This window comes from Diadema antillarum, unplaced genomic scaffold (assembly GCF_040938485.1).
Source record: "Diadema antillarum isolate AM-2024a unplaced genomic scaffold, OU_Dant_1.0 seq00000406_RagTag, whole genome shotgun sequence".
Classification (NCBI taxonomy): Eukaryota; Metazoa; Echinodermata; class Echinoidea; order Diadematoida; family Diadematidae; genus Diadema; species Diadema antillarum.
Window position 1 is genome coordinate 1,240,755 of NW_027271394.1, and position 24,085 is coordinate 1,264,839.

Below are 24,085 nucleotides of genomic sequence, written 5' to 3' on the forward strand. Positions count from 1 at the left end.
CCTTTTCCTATTCACCATGAAACAGTGAATGCTCCATCTCCTCACTGACGATACACTGAAAGACTTTATCTTTTTCACTATAGTAATTAAGAACACTTGCTGTAGAAGTAAATACAGTGCACGTAACTTGGTGGTTCTTCAATAAGCTGCTTGGTCACTGGTTGAAACAAGACGAAAACAAGAACATGCTGGTTTCACAATTATTCACACATTGGATCATCCACAATTTGGGCAAAGGTTTGTTCAGCTGAGCTCGGAGGGCAAAGAGACACCATTTATAACTTTTCACTAAGGATGGTGTGGCAGATGTGAGTGACAACATGCCCTATATAAGCACATCGAAACCATGCAGTGGTTGCATAATGACTCCCTACGGAGAATAGCTTGTGAGCCAGACGTCAGTGCTTTAAATTCTGATATCACTGAGTATCCCTACATCACATCCACACAAAACTGCATGCAAGCACAATCTTGATATATCTTTTACCTACAAACTGGATATACACTGTACAGGTGGGTATGCATGTCATTACAGAACTACATCGAGTATACAAACTGAATGTTTTTGTCCAATTCTCCAACAGATTTTTTTTTTTTTTTTTAATAATTCATATGACGAAAACCTCTGACGACATTCTCATACTATCTTGCCATCACCTAAAACTTTCATGTCTTATCTTTGCAGGTGTCATTATTGCTATTAATATATCACTTACTCACATTGATACACAATCAAAGTATCTGAAAGAAATTGGCAAGTTCAGATGCACTTAGAAGTCAAGGTGCCACTTTTTCTTTTCCTATAAAATCTTTGAATATTTCTATGACAAAATGAAGCGTCTCACACACATTCATAATTATAGTCACAGCTACAGTATATCAGTTTATCAATTCTAAGTCTGCTCAATTTACACTGTAATTGCTACAACTGACATTTATGATTACGATACAACTTTTGCCCTGTCATTTGAATAGTCATTTATGACAAATTGTATATATGTGTTATTCATTTTTAACATGACAGCTCTGTATTTCCTAACTGAATTCAACTCTAGTTACTTTTCAAAGACAGCTAAAGTACATGAACATTGGCTGCCATTACAGTGGTACACAAAAATGTGACATTACCGCACCACTGACTTCAAATCACATGACTTATTGAAAGTGTCACCTTTGATTCTATGATGTGAATTGATATGATATTAACAGGTAGAAGAGTATTATTCCCCTCCCTCATGTTTGCTGGTCTGAATCTACAAAAAAATACCTTATAATTTCCTAAAATATGATTGGTCTCATCATATACTCTGTAATCCATTTACTTAAAGCATGTCTACATACGTAAGATCTCATTGACAACATATATATGCACATTTAACTCTTTCTGTGCCAGGAACTTTGGACAGTGTGTACAATGTTACAGGTTTTTCAGTGCCATCGGCACTCAAAGTACATAAAGGGTTAAACAAGCAGTGTAATAGTTTCTTCAGTTGTGTAGGCATGCATTCCTTCTGTTGTTCAACAAGGATGTCACAACGTACACTGTACTTTGGTTTCTCCAGCTATGTGTTAGACAGACAACTTGAAAGACATTTCAATCACTTTTAATCTGTTCATATTTTTGGTGAACACGAATGCAAACATTTTTCTCACAGGATGTCCACACTAAGAGACGGAGATTAATTATCATCAAGGTGCATATTAGCGGAGGGAATGTTACAAAAAAAGAGTTAGGGATTGCATTTCAGAGAAGTACATAGGCACTTGATAAATTGTGTTTGGTCAGAACACTCACTTTTGATCACACGATTTAATACAATACCATTATTTGTTTTGTCGACATAAGAGAAACTTGAAGAGGGTAAAAAAAAACTTGTTCCATTTTTTATTCTCTCGCTAGACTGCCTCGCTTTAAGAGGTGGATGCATCATTTAAGTACTGAAAACGATAATAACACCCTATTTTTTTCTTCACTCCATAGTGAAAGTAGATCTCTTCCCATCCTTGTTAATACTATCACCCAGTGTTTTGGTCTAAGATTGTCAGTTTGTCAACAAAGGAAATGAACAAGCCTGAAATATACCAGCGTTGTGATATTTTGGTTGGTAGTTCTGTGGGGATTGATCATGCAGAGAAGAGCATTCCTCTTATTGTTTTAGCAGTTGTCCAGATTTCACTTCTTCCTGGATTTTGCCGAACCTCGCGAGCTTAACCCTGTCCTTGAGGATGGCCTTGACGCTGAAGCGTTTGACTGCGATGTCTTCCTGCCTGGGGTTGGTGGGGGTGATGGGGTAATGGTTGGGGTGGGCAGGGGTCCTCCACCACCCCCTCCAGGGCTTGGCGCTCCGGGGCGAGCTGGGGGCGTGGAGGCGGCCCCCAGGGTTCCCTTGGTCATGCCGGTCATGGGAGTCTCTGCCGGAGATGCCAGGGTGGATCCAGCAATGGTAGTAGTGGCACGGTCATCCTGCGGTTGACCACCAGTCTTGGGTGGTTCTGCCGAGGTGGACGTGTTGACCCCGGGCGTGGTGCTCACAAGGCCGGGACCGGGCGTGGCACTCTTGCGCTCCAGAGCACGGAGTCGCTCAAGCGTGTTCTTCAGCTGATCCTCAAGCTCATGAACTTTTTCTTCAGCTGTTGATGCTCTTTCCTCTGTAGCACTACAACACAGAGAGGGAAAGAGTACAAACAAATCATTTTCTTCTCTTCAATTCTTACCCAAATAACACTTCTCACTGGCAAAAAAAAAAAATTGCAAATAGAGACACACATCAGCCAAAATTCACAAAGGCAGTTGAAATTTATATAGTCCTAATTGGCTTCTGCACATTTGTTCTGCGTACTGGTAAATGGGCATAGCAGATTGTGTAAGCCAACAGACATATAAAATTTGTAATAACTGCGCATTGATACTTGTGTGAAAGGTATGCCTATTTTATGCTTGTTTCAGTCCATAGACTAACTCTATATCATGGTTTTCGTTTAAAACAACCTTCGCGAATATATGCCATCATGTTTCTTAACAATATATTAGAAAATTTAAAAATGAACTCTTTCTCTCAAACACATGTCAGCAGGGCTGGTCCATGTATTACCTTGACCATTCATTTCCATTACTCAAACAGTTTGGATAGTACACCATCACACTCATATAGTCATCAGGGATGAATGCTATCACATTCTCAGGAAATGTTGTGCTGTGTTGTGTCTTAAAACACAAAGTAAGAATGACAGAGATGCTTACAGTAGCTGCTGCTGGAGGCTCTTGACTGCAGTAAGAGCCTCGTAAGCCTTGGATGTGTCGGGAGTCTTGGAGGCCGCATCAAGGACCTGTTTGACAGGACTGGGCTCCAGGGATGCCGTCTGGGGTGAGGAGGTATGGATGGATGAAAACAGTGAGTTTGGACAAGACCCGTTTCGTTCAAAATCTATGATCTTGCCTAAAATGGGATTTCACAACATGAATATAACAACATCTCTCTTTAAAGTCGTTGGTTTGTTTTCACGACTTCATGCCAGATGGAGAGAAAGAGACAGAGAATGTTCTTGGAAATTATGACTAATTTTACTGCATCATTTGTCTCTTGAAAACAACTATAAAACTACCAAGGTAATATATGTTTAGGAGGAAAGAAACAAAGGACGTGTAATGAATGAATGGCATACTTTGCAATATTCTGGTCAACTGCTCAACTTCCCAATCACATTTCAATAGCTGCCTTAGGACATCTTCATTGAGTCACTTCTCACACGAATATCTTTAAACAGGTCTACATACTATTGCACAAGGACCTACAGTACTTGAGTACTAAGTCCCACCCCCCCCCCCCCCCCAGTTTATAGAGATAGAGTTTTTCCTAGCTCTTTTTAATTGGTCTAGTTCTCTTCCTGCATACACTGTAGCAGAGTTTAGGAAAATCATATGTTGGCATCTTTATGCCATATCTTTTTCTTTTTTTGGGGGGGGGGGGGGTGGGGGGAGGAGGGGTCAGAAAGGGCTCAAATGTCTTACCTTTGGTGGATCCTCCTTGGTTTCCTCCAGGCTTTGGGTCCACACATTCTGGTCAAAGCCCAGGACTTGCATCTCACTCATGTCCACCTGGTCCTCGGCACTGGGCGCTGAGCCAGGTAGCACTGACCGCTGGCTGTTGGCAGTGGACGGGGGCTGTGGGCGTATAGAAAATCATGAGGGGATTATAATACTGTCTTCTTTGAATAATGCCAACATATTGGGGAACAACCATACCGGTATATGTTTACTGATTATTGAGGCCAAGGAACCAGAGGGTGTGAAGGAGAACCAAAAAATACACTAATATGCAGATGCTGTTAGAAATGACAAATGGCCACTTCTTTGACTAAATTGAAACATCAATGCAAAGGAAAATTTGGCTGAAAATTCTTCTTGGGCACACCATTTCTGAAAGCAAGCTTAGGGGACTGACAATTACACAGAACACCACCTTTTTGTGATGGCAAACAATTTAAATGAAGAGTGCAATTTGTATGGCATGGATGGGGGGACAAGGAGACTCACCATTTGAGGGGCAGTGGGTGGCCGTTGAGGGGCGGCCAGGGGTGCAGCAACTGGGGCAGTCTTGGGCGTGTCCAGACGCTGGCTGCCGGTGGTCTGGGCTGTTCCAGGGGGCTGGGTGGCCATGGTAGTGGGGGTCTCATCCCCTCCAACAAGCTGTTGGAGTGAAGGAGGGCAGGAGTGGTGAAGATGGGGAGGGGGATTAGGGGATAAGATTTTTGCTTTGATATCGATACAGAGGAACAAAACTCATGGGGATCCAAAGATCAACAAACAGATTTTTGCCTAACATGTACAATCATAAAAATCATTGTGAAATGATGTTGAATCTAAAAGTACAGGACAGTGTAATGACTATATAGAAAAGTCATACATACGCCCAAAATCAAATCTTTCATGCATTGTGCGTGTAAGATATCGTCAAAGACTGAAAGACAGACACACAGAAGGCACTCAGGTACATACACAAATAAAGTAATCATCATTATCATCATTGCTATTAACATGATCAATTTATGCATCCCTTTCTTATGCTGACAAAAATCATGAATGGTAAGGATGTCAATGCTGAAGATTTGGATCATACCCTATCTTTGTTTCATAATAAATCTGATTTTGGGACTAAATGCATTCATACTGTCTAATAAGAATATGAAAAAAAAAATTCCTATAGCACATATTGCCACAGGAGGAGTCCCTATGTGCTTTAAGACTAGAAAAAGAGGAAGAATGAAAAGTAAAAACAGAAGAGGATCAGGAGATACAACATAACATGCAAATCACAAATGGAAAGGTGCATCCACGGATCTACAGTCATTATCGATCACACCATAACACCTATTTTCCAACCAGACAAGTGCACCACGATCCCCATACTTCCAAGTCCCACACCCACCTCGCCCCTGTCCTGCGGCCCCGGGGTGAAGCCCGGTGTCTGGCTCTCCTGGCCGGAGCCCTCAGCGCCCCTGGCAGCCAGCGGGGTCGGGAGGTCCTCCGCACCCAGGCGGGCAAGCTCCACGCTGCGCAGCTCGTCCATCAGGATGGTGGCCATGTGGATCCACTCGCTGCACTCCGTCTTGATCTTCTTCAGCTCCCGGTACTCGTGGTCTGCCTCCGGCTCCCCCTCGTCCTGCTTGCGCTGCATCTCGGCGGAGACGATGCTGGAGCAACAGCTGGCGTGTTGGAGAGGGACACATCCATGGTTACATTGGGAGGTCATTCATCAAAACCTTCACACTGGCTCTGCAAATCCTTTCTGTTAATATGTTTAAGACTTCATCATGAATGAGCCAGTTCAAAGTTGAAATCTGAACATGTACCAATAAAGCTCATTGCAGACCTTCTCTTGAAACTGAATCATAACTGAGGTATTTAAAACTGGATAACTTTTCATGAACACTATGTTATAGATATTCATATATGAACCAGGTGCATATTGGAAAGCACAGGTGAGTATGTATTCTTTTCAACCAACCAAACAAAAGACTTTCATGCAGCACTATAATGTACACTACTGTAAGTTATCACTTTCTGCTTGGCTGTTCTAAAAGATTATTCCATGTTTTGTAAAGTCTGTGGTTCCAGAGGTCACTACAGATGAGTGCTAACTGTGAACTGGCTTATTCTCCTTGTATTCAAATCTATGTGTAACACATTGCAAAACATTCCACCTTTGATGCTTTTAAAAACATCCTCAATGATAAATATTACTAAAGAGTGACAACAATCTTCAAATGTATATTCCCTAGGTATGGGGTTGGGGGGGGGGGGGGGGAACAAGTTTACAAAACCAGCAAGGCTGAAGTGATGCTACATATACCTTGTGATGTAGTTGGAAAAGGCGGTGATGCGGTCAAACAGGGTGACAGCTTTCTCCTGGATCTTGCCCAGGGACCAAGCGGCCGCCATGCAGGCATCGATTGCCTCCTGTGGGCTGTCCACAGGGTTGGGAGCCAGCCGGAGGAGTACCTGGATCATCCAGTGGACCATGTCTGCGTGGAGGACAGAGACCTGGCACAAGACAGGACCAAGGGAAAAATGTTGACTTTCCCAATTCTTTCCCTTCTTCTTCTTCTTGTGTTTCTGTTACAGGTGACTCTCCCCAAAACAAAGTGAATGGGACTGGCAGTTATCTTTGGTTAGGGCCAACATCAAGGTTTCATTATAGCCAAACAACAGAGTATATAAAGATACATAGATGATGATTTTGGGACCTGAATTTTTTCTTTGTTTTAAAAAGACTTTTGTTTTACAGTGTTCACTATTAAGGGGGTGCCCTGTATCACAAAAATTACTGTCCTGAGAAGAATTTTATAAGTTTGATATTTGGGGTACACCTTGGGAATTCTTGATTAAGACTACTCAATGACATGACAAGGCAGGTAATTAAAATAAAAAACTCAAGAAAAAAAAACCTTTTGGCATCTGTTTGCTATTCCAATAACAGACAAAACAAATGTATAATACGAACAAGTGACAGCAGCTTGACACAGTGAGAGCTGGTAAGAGTGTTTTTTTTTTTCAGAGTGTTTACTTCAGAATACAGTTTACTTCAGATACTGATCTCCTCTTTCCAATCTCTGTACTTTCTGTAGCTACTGTTGATTCCATGCCTGAATGAGTTCATATATAAACCGCGGTCAGACTGGCAAAAGATTGTGAAATTTTAGATGACAAAATCTTCGCCATCTTTGGTTATCCGTCCACACTGACAGCCAAACTTCTCAAACTTTCAGTTCTCGAAATTTCGGTAACTAGTACGCATGAGCAAGAAAGAAGAAAGAGTACGCCTTCTGACACCTAATGATTGTGACATAATAATGCACACAGGTGCATCCCAATGAGGCACCACCCGAAAAACATTGATCGGTGCCTCAAACAGGTGGGGGACTGCTCATGTGACAAACTTCGCAAAGTTTCAGTTGCGAGGGTTCAAATATCCCCAGTTTGAGTGGAAAGTGTCGCGAGAAGTTTTCGTGAGAAGTGTTGCGGGAAGTTTGCGGTCACAGTGGCAAAACTTTAAGATCTTAAATTTTGCGATCTTTTGCCAGTGTGACCGTGGCTATAGAGTTATGAGCTCTCACCTGCTCCAGAAGCTTGGAGTCCTGGCTGTCGATACCGTTGATGGTGCTGGACACCCACTTCTGGGCCAGGCGGAACACCTCCGTTTGTTCAACTCTGTGAGAGATTTTGAAACCATCCATGACAACTTACAGTGAATCTGTGAAAATTTTTAAACCATCTATACCTTACTGTAGTTCTGTGGAGATTTTAGCACCACCCATGACAACTTACTGTGCATCTGTAAAGATTTTGAAACTATCCATAACTTATGGTGCTTCTGTGGCCATTCTGAAACCACCCATGACGACTGCACAGTGCTTCTGTTGAGATTTTGAAACAATCAATGTTAACTTAAAGTGCACAAAAAAAGCTCTAATCAAGAGCTCAAGAGTGATACCCATTACAGAGCACTTGTGTCTACTTCAATGCTTTGCAGTCGTAGCTCTTCTGTCACTTAAAAAACTACAGAAATAATTAGGCTCTTTCAAGTCTTTTACATAGATATCCTATGTTGACCAATCATACTCTTGCATACAGTGCTCCACATTACACTGAAACTGACTCTCAGTGCACCAATTTTGAAGACAGGAGCTCAAAATTACATTATTATGCTTGTCAGTGTGGTAAAAATAGTAAATAAACAACAAGGATATCCTGCATCAAATAAGGAAAGAAAACAGTGATAATTGTGAAACTAATCACAGGAGAGCGGATTGGTACTCATGCAATACCATTCATCCATTCTTGACATCTTCCACATCAAACCACAATCCCTTGTACTTGTATGTACATACAGAATAAGGAGCATTCAGTATTTATCAAACAATTGTTAACCATATTGTCATCCCCTGTAACTGCTTTCTGGCAGCGACACTACCACCAGGTTGTAGCAGGAATAGTTGCAATCTTAGAAATACAGAAGGAGAGAAATGATAACAATTTCTTTCAGCACATCTTTCCCCCTCTGCAACAATATTCTCTATCAAGGAAGGTCCTGTCACTGTATATGCCATGTACTTCATGAGCTTTTTATTTTTTTGCGTATTTTGTGAGCTGCGAGCGATTCGCCAATTTCACAACGTGCGAAAGTATGAACTCTGATCTCCACATGAATGAGACTTAAAATGTACAGGCGTACATTTCTCTGTTTGTAACTGTACTCCACAATCGTGAAATCAGCAAATCATGAAGTTGTCAAGAAGTCCTCATTCATCGAAAATTAAACTTGCTAAATGCTGTAAAACCAGAAACTTTCATGAATATTGCAAAAAGCCAGGATTCGCGAAAGTAAAATACATGCAAAAGGTTTTGTCTACACAATGCATTGAATGTCAGTTGCCAATACGTGAAAGTTTCATGCCACAAAAATTCGCAAAGGGTTTCATGAAGCGAACGCTTCTGGTTTTACTGTAAATTCAGCACAACCACTCACGGATTGAAAGGTTTCCCCTCTGCCCTGTCGTCCTCGGCCTGCTCCGTCCCAATGCACTGCTCCACCTCGTTGATGGTGGCCACCCACTCGGCAAAGAGCTCATAGAGGCGCAGCCACTCCGCCTCCATGGGCATTGCACCCCCATTCAGGATGCTGTTCAGCTTGGTGTCCCAGCTCTCCAGGGCGTTGGCGATCTGGATAAAGCCCTTGGCAGTACCTGGGAAATGAAGCAGAAGGCCCGAGCCAAACTGTAATTACTATGAGAATCCACTGCATTGTAAGAGCAGCTGCAGAATTATGAATATCAACAAGAAATGTCCCTATGGCAACTCAGCTGGTCTGCCTCCATTGACCTTGACCTTGGACCTTGAGAGTGTGCATGCACCCACAAGTTGATAGGCGCAGATTTGTCCACTCATTGCATACAATATATGCAAAGTTTTGTAGGGATATCTCAAACGGTTCTTACATTGTATGTTATGTCATCCACAAAATTGATTATGGACGGACAACCTGAAAACATAATGCCTCCAGCGACACTTTCTGGTGGAGGCTTAAAAAAAACATGCATTGGAATGTTACATCTACCTTTATACCTTCATTAATACTTTCATCTATAGTAAAACCGATCTATAATGGTCACATGGTTCTTATTCACATCTCTATAATCACATCTCTATTACCTTTCACTAGGGAATTCATCACTACCCACTTCCTTTCAAAAATATTCCACCGCATTCTTTTTTCTTAATCCAACATCCAGCAACTACTCTCTATCTCATGCATACACTTGAACAAAAACAACGATGCAGGAAATCAACTGACAGCAAGCTTAACCATACGGCCGACAAACAAATGCTATCATGCCAAAACTTTGCTGCACACAAATGATGAGGGAGACCGATTTCTCCTGGTTCTTGTGGCATGCTGAGTTGAAAGTCTACATTATTTTTGACCATGGAATGCTTTTCTTTTTTTTTTTGCATTCCTTTTCACCTTGTAATATGCCAGATTTTACTCAATTCTACACAGGCGAAGTTGGAATATCGTACTGGGGCTGCATTCACAATTCAAAAACATGCAAAGAACTTAAGCAACTTGAGAAATGCCTCCATACAGTTCATGATGGTGACATTACAAAGATGTACCAGTAATACAATTGTACAGCTGTGGTGCAGATGAGCTGCATCAGTATGTCTTCTTGTCAAAATTAACCATCCACAACTCAAATCTGTAGATGGTCATTAACAGTGAATCAACGTGTGATATATACAACTGCAGTACATGAAACTTTCTAATCATTTAGTCACTGACAGATGCACAACTTGTTTGACATTTCATATCATTTTGTCACAAAGTAACCACACACAAAAATGTGAGATGTTCTTACCATTCTCTCCATTCACTCTGATGTGGTACTGCTTGGCCAGAGTTTCACAAATCTAGTTGTCACAGAGATGGAATTAAGGAGGAATTAAGTAGGTGTTAATTCCATCTCAAAGATGAGGCAATGCATCCTTTGTCAGATAATGCACAGTACCTTGGTGTGCTCAATGCCCTTCAGTTATACATATGTAGGTAAAGAAACATCACTTAAATATCCTTTCCAAATTCATTCTCACAGTTGCTTGTATTCTTTATTCATTGCCTGTGCTCTCCACTCTTGCAATTCATTAAAATCACCAATTTCTTTGAAAACAAGTGTTGGGAGATTCTATCCAGCCCCCCCCCCCTTCTTCTTCTTTTTTTTTTTTTCTAATTTGCATAATTTTATTAACACAACAACCCAGCCCCTCTTTGATTGAACTATTTTCCTCATATCCTATTTCCATAATGAAAGCAAAAAAACAGAGGATCAATCAACCCTTTCGGGTCCCAACTTACCTTGATAGATATTTCCCTGTACATCTCTCACATTATATCCTAGCGCCTCTGACTTAAAGATACCCATCATTTTTATGTAATCTCCCTACTGTATGAATGTACTGCATCAATTAAGTCCCAGTGTGAGATTTGTCACTTTGTCTTTAAATTGGGAAAAAACAAAAAGAACAAATCCTTTGCTAGGTAAGTAGGGATGGTCAATACGTTGTGTTATCTTTGTATCTTTGCTGTCTTATGTCTTTGTCATGCTATGCCACATAATTGAAGATCCAGACAAGATGTGACATGATTTCAGATTCTCCTAACTATGTATGTGCTGGCCTTGAAGATGTTCCACATACAACATATTTCCAATATTTTGTAAGATGAAAATTTAGAATGTGGACTAGCTATTGTATTGTAGATAAATGTCTCTGTAAACTAATCCCATACGCAAGGGATAGAAACGCTGCAATGACTTTCACGTGTTGGACAATGTGGATTTTTGTATGTGTATTGAAGTAAAATTGTGAATCATTCTCCATGAGGATGAAGCCTGCAATGATAATGCTAAAAACAAACAAACAAACAAACAAACAAACAACACACACACAAAATGAAATGCAAAGTCAGGAAAGCACGCAGAACAGCTGGTCTAATGATGTGCATTGCAACATTCACTGCAAGATGAGGTCGGGAGGTGGAGACTGTGAACATGAGGATCACACTAATTGAACTAATCCGAGGATGTAATCCCCGAGTCTTCTCACAACAATGATTCTCCCATATGCGTAGGAACACCAGACCACTTCTCGATGATAATGAGAAAAATAAAATCTGGAAAATGAACAGTTCAGAGGTAAAAGGTGTGATGTGCTATGAAATCACAGTCACTGAAAGAAATTTGTGCATCTCGCAACAGTAGATTTTGGGTGATTCACTCTCGGCATGGTACAGCAGCTGTCCCGCAATTATGACCGCAGCAAGATGATCAAGTCAATGTATAAATTTGCACACACACACGAAGACAAACATCTTAAAACACATATTTATATAAACACACACACGCACACATCAGAATATACACACACACACATTCACATGGTCAATACAGCAATATGGACCATGACATTTGAAAAAAAAAACTAATTACGCTCAAATCTCAATGATAGAGGTGTAGAAATTGTTACAGATGCATGTTAGAGCTAACATGAAAACAGATGGGAACTGCAATTGTTAGTCAAAATTTGACGAAAAAAAAAATGATGAAAAAGAAGTTGATATACAATGTATATGGTTTCTGAATTAGACGTGGTTTTTATCATGTAACAAATGACTGTGATGGGATTCACATCAAAATGCTGCTAGGTGATAACTACTCATCAAGGCTGAGTAAAAAACAAAACAGTGTTTAGCATGGAGCAGTGACTGGTTGCAAACGAGTGTTGAAGTCGTTGGCAACATTAAAAAAAGAGTGACTTGCTTCACACACACAAAAAGAGAACATTATTACCTTCTTCAAGTGCTATGATTAATTCATGGAAAGCAAGCACAAATCATTGATGATTAAAGTATGTCATTGGATATATGGGATGAAGTGTATGTCAGTATAAGCGGCAAAATGAGATTTTCATATCAAAGTAAGATTACTTGTGGTTAAATAGCCTGGACACATACTAATGTGCCGGGGGGAAATGTTTTGAATCAAAAACTAAAAAAAAATATACAGATGTATACTAAATCAAATTTGAGAAAATATAAATTTTTTTCATTTCAAGAAACATATTTCCTTATTTTTTATGAAATAAAAACAAAATAGAATTAGCATCATCAACCATAACAGTTGGTACAGTATGGTAGCTATGTACTAGTTTTGATCAAATTACTTCTAATTCTAATCAACTGTGTGATTGTATAGCATAATATAGAGGATCTAAAAGGTTAGCATAAAACATATTTTGAAACAACATTGTCAGGTCAGACAAATGGTTGAAATGAAACATAATCAATGAAAGAAAATTGCAAAAATTATGATGCTTTTGATGGCATCAAGACTTTTCTTGAATCAATTACCATTTACAAAGTTTGATTTAACATTATTACAATTTTTCCTGCAAGGAAATTGACTAATATTCCTCGATTCCAAGCAGAAACAAGAGCTTATAATGATAAAACCGCCTTGAAATTTCTCTGACAAAGATGATTTCCACATCAAGAAAATATCAAAAGGTATTCAAGCATTACATGAGTCTTGTTAAAAGCAATTTCAGGCCAACACTACACAGCGTTAATTCCCTTTAACTGTCTCATATCTGACAGCATGGCAAAGATTTAGTACAGCATGCAACACACTCGTTAGATCTTTTACCTCTGTGACCTGTAAGTGCAGTGGGGCGGGACGAAACAAATAGATATAAGACAAGGTGGATAAATGGAAGGAATGTACATCCATGATTGAATAAAGATGAAATTGCTCTACACATGAGCCATAACAATAATACAAAACAGAATGTGATTGAAAGCAGGCAGGGTTTGCAAAGTGATTTAAAAACTATACTATACCTGGTAGCAGTAATATAAGTTTGTTGAATAAATAAGATAAATAATATTTGTCTCCATGTCCATCTCTATGTGTGCAATATACAAGGGATACAGCCACACCTGTCTGTTGCAGCTAATCGAGGGAAATTGAAAAAAGTGACCACTGAAGGGAGGTGGTCACTGTAAGCATGTTGGGAAAGTAAATTCCAAACTGGTAAATGATTTCAATGACTTTACGTGAACCAAATGTGTGCAGAGAGAGGTTTGACTGTATGTGATTTCAGTAAGATGAAAATGGGCAAAGATTATAGACATACAATGCAAATGAGGTCTGTAAAAGTGGAAATTTTTGCGGTGTGGAATCTTCATGCATTTTGCGCAACCAGAAACTAGTGCATACAAAAAAACACACAAATTCTTTTGTTTGTTAATGCCACACTACTTATGATTTGACTCCACAGAATTACAAACAGGCCAAAATTCATCTTATAAAGAAGGAAAAAAAAATACTCGCAAGCAAAGGAGAAGTAGCAAATGCTATTTCATTTTTTTTTTTTTTTTTTTTGGGGGGGGGGGGGGGTGTAGGGTATGATGGTGACAGTCATCCAAAGCATGAGAAAAGCATGATGAAATATGTGTTTCCTTATCAACACCCCTCCACTGGTGCCTTTATCTGAAACATGTGTGCATTAAAACCTATCTGAAGGTATTTTGTGCTTTTACAGGACCAAATTTACAGATAACCATGATAATGATAATAATGACTATAGGAGCTTCAGTGAAACACAGTACTATTGGATACACATGAAAATGATCAGGAATGGTTGTATACAAACACAAAGTCCCATCACCACGAATTGATATTGTGTAAAGGACTATAAATGCAATATAATGTGGTGTATACAAATATGAAAAGTGAATCTAGAAACAAACAAAATACTCTTATCAACAGATGGCGCCACAAGTTGGAAACTGATTTTGGGCAGCCAAGCAGCATTCTCTACCTTGTTCATCTCCACAAGCTTGTCATGCTCAGGGTAGTCCGAGCCGTCGCTGGGCATGTGGCGGCTGAAGATCTGGATGGCCGTCTCGGACCACTGGTCAGTCTGCTTCTTGACCTGGTAGAGGCTATCCTCGTGACCCAGGAGGGTGTCACCCCCAAACTTCTCCACCTCTTTGTTCAGATTCTGTCCAGGGACAAAAATGAAACTCATTCAATTGTGTGACAGAATAACTGATACAAATTACAAAGGGAGGGACATCCATGTGATTATTTTCTCTATCATGTGACTTAAAGCCAACTGTGTCACACAGGGTTCATCGGAGCTATAATAATAAATCCACATGATCTGGATAACTGCTGTCCTTCGATTAGTACTATGTCTATATATGGTTTGAGACATATTCTTTTATCTTCGTGTCTGTTTGATCTGATATTTGTTGACTGTTGTTTATAATGCATTCTTGTACGGAGATTTTAATCATGCTGTAATCATTCTCTCCCTTTTTATAATATGCTTTGTCTGTTACAATCTTATCTTCCAATGTATTGAATTTGTAGATTCTACTCTTCATCAAAGTAGTGACATGCATACAAATAACAGGAACCTGTGAGATTTTAATACCACAGTGTAGTCTTGTACATATGTACATTCAGACTCCAAGTTTCTCACCTCCTCCCACAGTCGGATGTCTTCATACAGGGCTTGGATCATCTCAAGGCTTGGGGCTTGGAGGATAGTATTCAGCTTCTCGCTGGCCCTGTTAGTATGGAGATCAAAACTGGGGTCAGATTCTGCTCTTCAACTCCATCTCACCAACATGAATGCACTCTGTTGTCATTGATCATGTCAAAACTCAGTGCGCAACGTCAGATACACCATAATGCTGACAAATCATTTGGAAATACAAAACTGCCATCCAAACATGGATCAGCATTTCATTTTCTCATTTGAAGGGATTTCTTTAGGATATCAATAACATAATTAATGTGAAAGTTTTCTTTTAGAATAAGATGTCACTGCTGTGTTCATCATCCAATCATTACACCTCAAATACATGTATACAAGTACACTTGTGAGGCCGCATTGATGGTGCAAATCGCAAAGTAATGGTGATGATAGATGATGCACAGAATGCGCCTACTGGGCTTTGTTTACACTGACAAATGGAACATACATTGTACATCATTGACACTGAGAATCAACTTGCCAGTCATATTTAACGGCATACAGATACAGGACTTACGAGTTGAGAGATAAAGAATGTTTCTGTGCAACTTGTCTCCAAGGGTTACAGCCTGAATCAGGACCTATAATTTACTGTAGTATATTCTTTGAAAAATCTGCATATTTGATCCTGTTCAGAGTATTCCTTTTTTTTTTCTTTTTCTTTGTTTTGGTATTTCCTAGTAAAACAGTGGCCACAGATTGACTGAGAGAAGCTGAAAATACAAGCACCACGACCTCACAAACAGAGGTCTGTCATCGATGCCCCAATAACTGACATTCATTTGCTGGCATTTTGCATCAAGTCAATTCTCACATGATAATCTTTGAAAATAAATGTGATTTTGTGATAGCATTGCAAAAGGAGCATAGATGGCTCACTGACTTGGCTTGTTACCTTGCTTCAAACTCATTATTTCCATCCCTATCAAAAATGTATTAATTCCTCTGAGCACTAACCTATCTTATTGCATGACTGTCAGTTATGTAGGTTCAAAATATAGGGAAGTTTAAAACTCATTGAAGGCGAAAAACAAAAACAAAAAACAAAACAAAACATAACAAAATGCCATAGAGAGGGATCATTCCCTTCAAAAGGTAATGAGCTGTATCATCACTGATAACTGCCTTATATTTCTTGGTCAGCAAAACATGTATACATCATTATGTCTTTTTTGATGAAGCATGCAATGTGCCTGCAGTGATTGGACCAATGTACCACGCCTCCTGCAACCACAGCAGTATTGAGGGGGTGGGGGGGTGGGGGGAGGGGATAGAGGTACCTTCCTACCCAGGACAGGGTGGTTCAACATTAATGGGTCAGGAGCAGCAGGAGCAGCAGCAGCAGCCAAAGGCATCATCAGGGTAAAAAAAAAGGGGGATTATTGCAATGGCAGGGGCAGTATCGCCATGACTGGTGAGCTAGCTCCACAACAGTAATGCGAATTATGATACTGACAGCAGTTTGTCAGTCTTGATAATCTTGAAATGTTTGACCTTCAACTCACATGTGGCATATAGTAAAACAGAGGATAAAAACTGTACTGCAGTATTAAAAAGTACAAAGAGAATGGCTTTCGACAACAGGAAGTCAGCTATCCATGACATGAGGTTTTCTTGTTGTCTTTCTTTTCTGATTTCATTATAAGAGAAGGACAAAGTGTTTTACACCAGCTAAAAATTTCCTGCTGCTACAACGAAGATGAAAACCGTCACTGTAATATACAATGTATATGCAACAAGTTTGTGTCTATTCACCATTCTTATTTGGGGATTTGTGGAAATAAGTCTGTATTATGCATCCATGAATTTCAAAAAAAAAAAAAATAGCATTGACGTTGTATCAACAAGGTATAGTGCTAGTAATTGATAGCAGCTTGTAAATATGGGCATGTAAATCATTATGGATATGATGGCAATTTCATAGGGGAATGGTAAATGGGAGGTGTGTTAACTTTGTATACACACTAATTACAGTTACAATGGCCTACACCTGTGCAAGAGTACATAAAGGTTTTCTGGCCCACCCATATCATGAATATGCATTTATATTCACCAATAGCAAAGGTGCTGCACACACTGACACACTGCATTCATTGATCTCCAGACCAATCTGATAGCGATGATCAGCTTGTCAAGAGTTTTCATACCGTAAAGGCATGGCATGATATGGTGCAAATAACATAACTCAATCCCTCTTCTTCTGTCTCTCTGTTTCCATCTCTATCTATCTATCTCTCACTCTCTATCTATCTACTTATCCATCTATCTCTCATTCTCTCTATATTACTCTATCTATAAATGTACCTATCTACCCATCCATCTATATAATATGTACCTATCTATCTATAGATCAATCTACCTATCTACATCTATCTAAAAATTGATCTATCTATCTATCTACCTACCTACCTATTCATCTATGTATCTATATATCTATCCACTGTATCTACCTACCTACCTACCTACCTATCAATCTACATGTACCTACACTATCTATCTCTCTCTCTCTCTCTATCTATCTATCTTTCTTTCTTTCTTTCTATCTATCTATACTATCTATCTATCTATACTATATATCTATCTATCTATCTATCTATCTATCTATCTATCTATCTATCTATACTATCTATCTATCTATACTATCTATCTATCTATACTATCTATACTATCTATCTATCCATCTATCCATCCATCCATCCATCTATCTATCTATCTATCTATCTACCTCTATCTCTGTCTCACTGATAATCATGCCAGTCTTCAAACATTGTATGGAAATCAATGAATAAGAATAATTATATGAGAAAATCACTAATTAACTGAGTTATCATGACCTACTTTAAATCTTTCTCTACTAATTAGTTCTCTCAAAGTATCTGGCAAGTGCATGTTTCTCTAGCAACACAATGTGTTATTCAGGCTAAGAATCACTCTAAATCTACTTTATGCAATGTAAGGAAGTACATGTATATATACATGTATGCATATATACGCGTGCCTCTATCACTATGACTTTCTCTAAGTAAGTCTTTCTCTAAATGAGTCTAACCATGGAAATGATTATGTTACCATGTTGGGACAGTTAACATGATTATTGTATAAACTCGTTGAGGACAAGTCCTGAGTATGCTCGCGCAGGTGTCTACGGGAAATGCGTGTGGTAGCAAAAGCAGCCCGTCCTCAATGGGTTAAATGAGCAAGTGAGCAACACTGAGAACATACTCTACATGGAATGGGAAAAAAGTCTTCATATGAGAACTAAGAAACCTCTTTGGTAATTGTTAAAAAACAGATACAAGTTGTATTCTTCAATGAGAAATAGAACCTTCTGCTGTATGTAAAAATATGCAAATTTCAATAGGATGTATTTTGCTGAGCATGGCAGAGCTTTTCTTCTGATTTATTCATTTATTTTTTTTTTTTTACATGTATGATACCAAGAAATGTGACAATAGCTTTGGTGCCAAGCTACAAAACTTCAGAATGCAATTTTGTTATGGACGAACCAAAAACATAAGATCTATCAAGAGGAACTTTCCTCTTCTGTATCAAGTGAGCCCAGTTCAGAAACACAGGTTTGAAAAAATATACTATATACACTATACAATGAAAAATATCTTTAAATTTCCAACAAGAAACCTCTAAAAATCTCTTTTTCACTGCATATAAAAACACATAGAAATTGAAAACAAAAAACAAACCAGGTGCAAAAAAAAAAAAAGGACAATGCTGCATGTGTCAAAACAGCTTTCTGAAACTGAAGACATGAGGGAAGAGTGTGTCAATCATATGGTTTTAGCCAACTAGTGAGAATAAAGCCAGTAGGAGAAAAAAAAATAGGAGAAGATTTGAGAGTGAAAGAGGGAAAGAGCATAAACAGGAAAATTGGTAGGAATGGTGCAAAGGAATATATTTGTGAAAAGGGTGCATGGATCTGGAATGAGGTAGTGTGAGGCCGTATGCGATGAATATTGTTCCACCAGTAAAATTACTGCTGGGTGCAATGCAGACCGCAAACGTGAAAAGGAGATACAAACGGGTGCAACTTTAGATCACCTTGACGACTGCCGCCCAGACACAAAGTCTGACTCGATGATGCTCGTTTCTAGCTGGCCTCTATAGTAAGCCAACCAGGGGACATGGAGCGTGCAGGAATTAGCCATGCACATGCATGCAACACATTCCGTTACATGCAAAGAGGAGCATGCAAACAAAAAGGCACAGAAGATAGATGGACGAGATTTAAATCATGAATCAGAGCAAATCATCAGCCAACAATGAAGAGGATTGGTTACATTGATATTTCATGCTGGGGATTATACGCATTTGCCAATATTGTAAAACTAAAAAACAATATCATGTAGTCTTTCAGCAATGTGATACAGCTTCTGGGAATATTCTACATTTTAAATTCAAAAGTATTACAAAAATCTTGCTCTTATTGTGAACACATTGAGAGAATGTAATTCACCAAGTACAGCTGGTTGCATTTCACGCTTGAAGATTGAAAAACAACTGTTAAAAATACCTTTAATAGCTTTGCCATATTTGCCCAGTGTAGAACGCCCTAACTACTGCTACAAGTACCTGTACCCTTTATCATTAGCATCATAATCATTGCTACCATTGCACAATGATAACAATGGCAATAATGGTGATGACACTAAAAATAGTAATAATGATAATAATAATAATATCATGATCATAATGATAACAGAAATAATAATGATAATAATTCAGCAATAACATTGATTGTAAAAACATTTATGATTACATCATTTTCAAATCAAATGATTACAAATAAACAACCATTAGTGTGTTTGAAACCATTATACCATCACAAATTATGCAATAAGAGAACACCTCATGCGATAGTCAAAACCTGCACACAATACTTACAAATCAATTTTTGCCAAACACCAAACAAAGACCAAACAAGCTTCAATGCCCCTATGATCATTCCCAATACCAAGGCTCAATTTCATAAAACACATTGCAACAACTTCAGCCTCGAATTACTACAGTTGCCACAGTAGCAGCCACATAAAACCAATTTACTTTGAGTGTTAATGTAGTTGTGACAATTACTGCAATCATTGTTAGTTGTATATCAAACTTTCAATCTGTTTATCAAATTACTCCCAGAACTGCTAACAGTCCAAAAATGCTTGCATCAAGTGTTACATTTCTTCTTTTGATTATAAGTGCATTGATTCCTCTGTAAGTGAACACACAATGACTTGTTTGCACAATGACGATAAATTAGAATTTTCTAGAGTGTTTATCCTATTTTTTCGGGAGATATAGAGCAGAAATCCATCAGAAGCAAGCAGGCATTAGGCTTTGCATTGGTAAATACCACATTGAGCACTTGAAAAAATTTTGCACTGTAAGATAGTTAAACATGGAAGCAAATTTAGATGAGACTAAAAACTAAGCATCATCAACTACAAAGTTCGCGGAACACAGAAATTGATGAACTGAGGTCATTCAACAATACTGGAAAAGATAACACTGCCCTATTTTGCAAAGTGTGATGGGAGATCTTGCGAAAACAGTAGACAGTTGTCAGTCAGGGTTATGCATTAGCATGCAAAGTCATTGGTGCATTCCGTTCACAGTCATCATACAACACAAATCATTCATAAGAAACAATAAGAAAGTTTTGCTTCTAGGACATACAAAAGGCACCACACTGATACAAAACTTAAAGACAATATCTAGACTGGCTTCCAATTCGCCAATGACTATCATTTAAAATCTTGATGAATGTACACAAGGAACTTATTGGTCACGCCCCGAGTTATATAACAGAGCTATTACTACTCAGTCTCGCAATATGTAGCCTGCACACTTCTAAAGATACTCTTCTACAAATCCCAATATGTAAGGTGTAAAACAATACTGTAACATTAGGAGACAGAGCATTGGCCTTAGCAGCCCCAAAACTGTAGAGTATTAAACCTACCACTTAAAAAATCAGGAAATCCAAAACTGTTGACTCATTCAAATTAAGACTTAAAGCATATCTCTTCATTTAACTGTTCACTCTTGTGCAAGCTAACCAGATCATTTTACAGCACAGAAGAAGGTAATAAGTGCTTAAGGTTCTGTGCTTTATTGTTTGAAATATTACAATGTACCATACTTTGTTCAACAATTTCAGGCCCTACAGTGTAATTCAATGGCAAATACTATTTCTATTAAAATGATAGTTGTTCGGAAGGGGCTGCAAATGACGCTAGCAACATGTAGTTTAATCATTTCAGTCCTGCAAGAAATATGATTACAAACAATGTCATTAGGATTTTAGGCTGCGGGTCCTGTGTGAGTTAAGAAACATCCATATTTTAATGTCTGACACCATGTTATACTTTTAGATCATGAGTGGCATGCTGGAAGCATCACAATGTTTTTTTGTTTTTTTTTTGACTTTTCAAATAGAACCACAGAAGGTTAAGCATTATACTCATTGCCATATATCCTAATTACAAAAACATACTGATAATAGTTACTTTACCAACATAACAAACACATGAAGATTAGGAGCATGTAAAGCACACATAAGCAGAATTCAGAGCGGAAGTTAATTCAGATTCATTTTCGGGTCTCTTCAATGAGAGAAAAAAAAAATAAAGTTGCAGGATTTTTGTCAGTTAAGTTTTCCTTGTAGCAGTCCTTTATCTTAATACATTAAAGAAGGAAACTGTGTTAAATGTCCAAGCATCCCACATGGCAAAATGCCATTTTCAACACCGACAAGACATAGTTTCTTTAGTTTTCACTCTTAATGCACTCAGATCATTACAGTTTTGTTATTATCTATCCACCAGCATTGTACTGAATTAGGTTTCACTGGGGTTTCAACCACATACCGGAAACTAGTCTTACGGGTTCCAGTCTTATCACCGCTGCAGATGGTAACACAATTGCATTCATTCACACACATAAAAATAGAAAAGTGGAATGGCTTTTAATATTCAGTGCTTAGTATAAGAACATTCAAAGGGTGCCTTTCTAGCAGCAACCGTCACATCCCCATCTCTTCTTTCCATCTTTGAGGTGACAGAAACAGGTGAACATCAATTAATACACTTTATGTTTAATCTATATTTCTTTTAAAAATTCTTTACGAATACTAACATGACTCGCTTTCAGATGGAGAAAAAAAAATCAATCTGTTTCTTACAAGGTACTTGCTATTGAGCTGTAACATTATTATATGAAAACTTTTGGGTACAATATGACTAATATGCAAGATTAATAGTAAAGCATATGCATGTGAAATATATGCAAAGGTAAAAGCAACATGAGCAAATATATAATAAGCAACATGTGGTAGAATTTGCAGTTGGAAAAGGAAAAGTTTGATATTTTTCCATGACCAATAGCAAATGTGAGATAAAAATCACGGTCATATAGGTAATTTTAGCATGAAAAAAAAAAAAAAATCCATACCACTGATACGATATCTTGCACATCCAGACAGCATTTTGACGTTTTTAATTGTTTTTTCCATGCATGTTTATAAATTACGTCATTTTAGTTTTATGAAAGACTGAAAGACGCACAGTTTCCTTATTCTGTAACAGAATGGTGCTATCCAAATTTGTAAGGTATACGATGATATTTTCTGATGTCAAAGCAGAAATGCTCAACCGTAGGAAAAGTTTTTTTAAGAAGTAATAATTGATATCATAATACTTGACTAGACATTTAACTTATCCGACATTAACAAATTGATATTGAGTCAAAATGGCAACTTACACAACTGTTCCAAAGAAGAGGTCCATCCACTTTTTGATGCCATTGCGGATGAGAGCTAGTCTCTCCTTAGCAACCGCATCCTCCTTCACCAGCTCCTTGCTGAATTCGATGGTGAGGTTACGATGGCGCTCTACCAGCACCTGATGGGAGAGAAATGCACAAGGTTCATCTGAGGGTTACCATGGCGACCAGATGTTGGAACATCACAATTCAGCACATTGCCACCTAAACAACATCAGCTAAAATATGGAGGGCTATATGATTACAGCAACTTATAAAGCTTGTGACAATTTGTACCAGGGTACCATACTTACTCTATAGTGATACTTGCTTTCACATGCATTTGAGATACAACAGTGTGATGAAAGGGCACATGGCTGGGGCAGATCTCTTTCAAGATAATACACTTTAGGTAAGCAATTTCAATTTCCTCTATTCTTATACACTGGGCATGTGAAGTTTGATTTGTTCATTGTAGACCTCAGCATTAATTTACTATGAAGGTCATAATTATGACATCATCAGTGCAGAGGAAAGAAGCAGCTGCAGAAAAAAAAAGTTACAAAATTTTGTGGCTCATTTGTAAATGCCCTAAAGTTGGTACAACTCTGTCTCAAGTTCTGATAAATGATAAAAGTCAGAATGTTTCTTTCACTTGTGTTTCATTTCCCTTCATTCTTCTAGGTGGCCTTCGGATGAAAACAAAGACTCCCATTTCTGGTATATATCTTCTTTGGTAATGATATATTCTACAAGTGATATGCTGCCTCAATGTACATCACAATTTTCAACAGGACATATGCCTTTGTGGTTGTGAGACCACGATACTGTGCAAATAGGAACATTTATATCATCAAGGGCTTTTAAATCATTGAATTACCTGCAGCTCAGAGAGTTGAACTGTATCCCTGTCACTGAGCACAATGGTAAAGTGGTTGGCCAGCTTGGACCAAGCCTTCTCGCAGATGTGCAGGCGGCGTGCAGTGGACAGGGAGTTTGCCTCGGTCACCTAGAGCAGGGGGATAATGAATAGCTAAAATTATTGAAATTGGCAGTGGGGGTGGGGGATAGAACAAAATAACCCCCAAAATAAAGTTTGGTCAAATAAAAGCAGGCAAAACACAGAACTAGTTGTTTCCTGTTATACAGCCAACTTCT

At 38.6% G+C, this 24,085-nt stretch overlaps 1 protein-coding gene across 1 annotated transcript in view; it reads right to left on the reverse strand.

Moving 5' to 3' along the window:
• Positions 1–2,173: 2,173 nt before the first annotated feature.
• The window catches only part of LOC139732202 (axonemal dynein light chain domain-containing protein 1-like), a 33,917-nt gene continuing 12,005 nt past the window's right edge, over positions 2,174–24,085 (reverse strand). The window contains exons 14-29 of the mRNA XM_071643078.1: positions 23,808–23,936; positions 22,928–23,067; positions 19,217–19,276; positions 15,104–15,191; positions 14,435–14,617; positions 13,258–13,266; positions 12,403–12,414; positions 10,417–10,468; positions 9,027–9,243; positions 7,615–7,708; positions 6,351–6,541; positions 5,427–5,703; positions 4,535–4,687; positions 4,010–4,162; positions 3,242–3,360; positions 2,174–2,657 (exon numbers count right to left, since the gene is read on the reverse strand). Coding sequence (XP_071499179.1) covers positions 2,174–2,657; positions 3,242–3,360; positions 4,010–4,162; positions 4,535–4,687; positions 5,427–5,703; positions 6,351–6,541; positions 7,615–7,708; positions 9,027–9,243; positions 10,417–10,468; positions 12,403–12,414; positions 13,258–13,266; positions 14,435–14,617; positions 15,104–15,191; positions 19,217–19,276; positions 22,928–23,067; positions 23,808–23,936 — 2,361 coding nt within the window. The remainder of the gene's footprint in view (positions 2,658–3,241; positions 3,361–4,009; positions 4,163–4,534; positions 4,688–5,426; positions 5,704–6,350; positions 6,542–7,614; positions 7,709–9,026; positions 9,244–10,416; positions 10,469–12,402; positions 12,415–13,257; positions 13,267–14,434; positions 14,618–15,103; positions 15,192–19,216; positions 19,277–22,927; positions 23,068–23,807; positions 23,937–24,085) is intronic.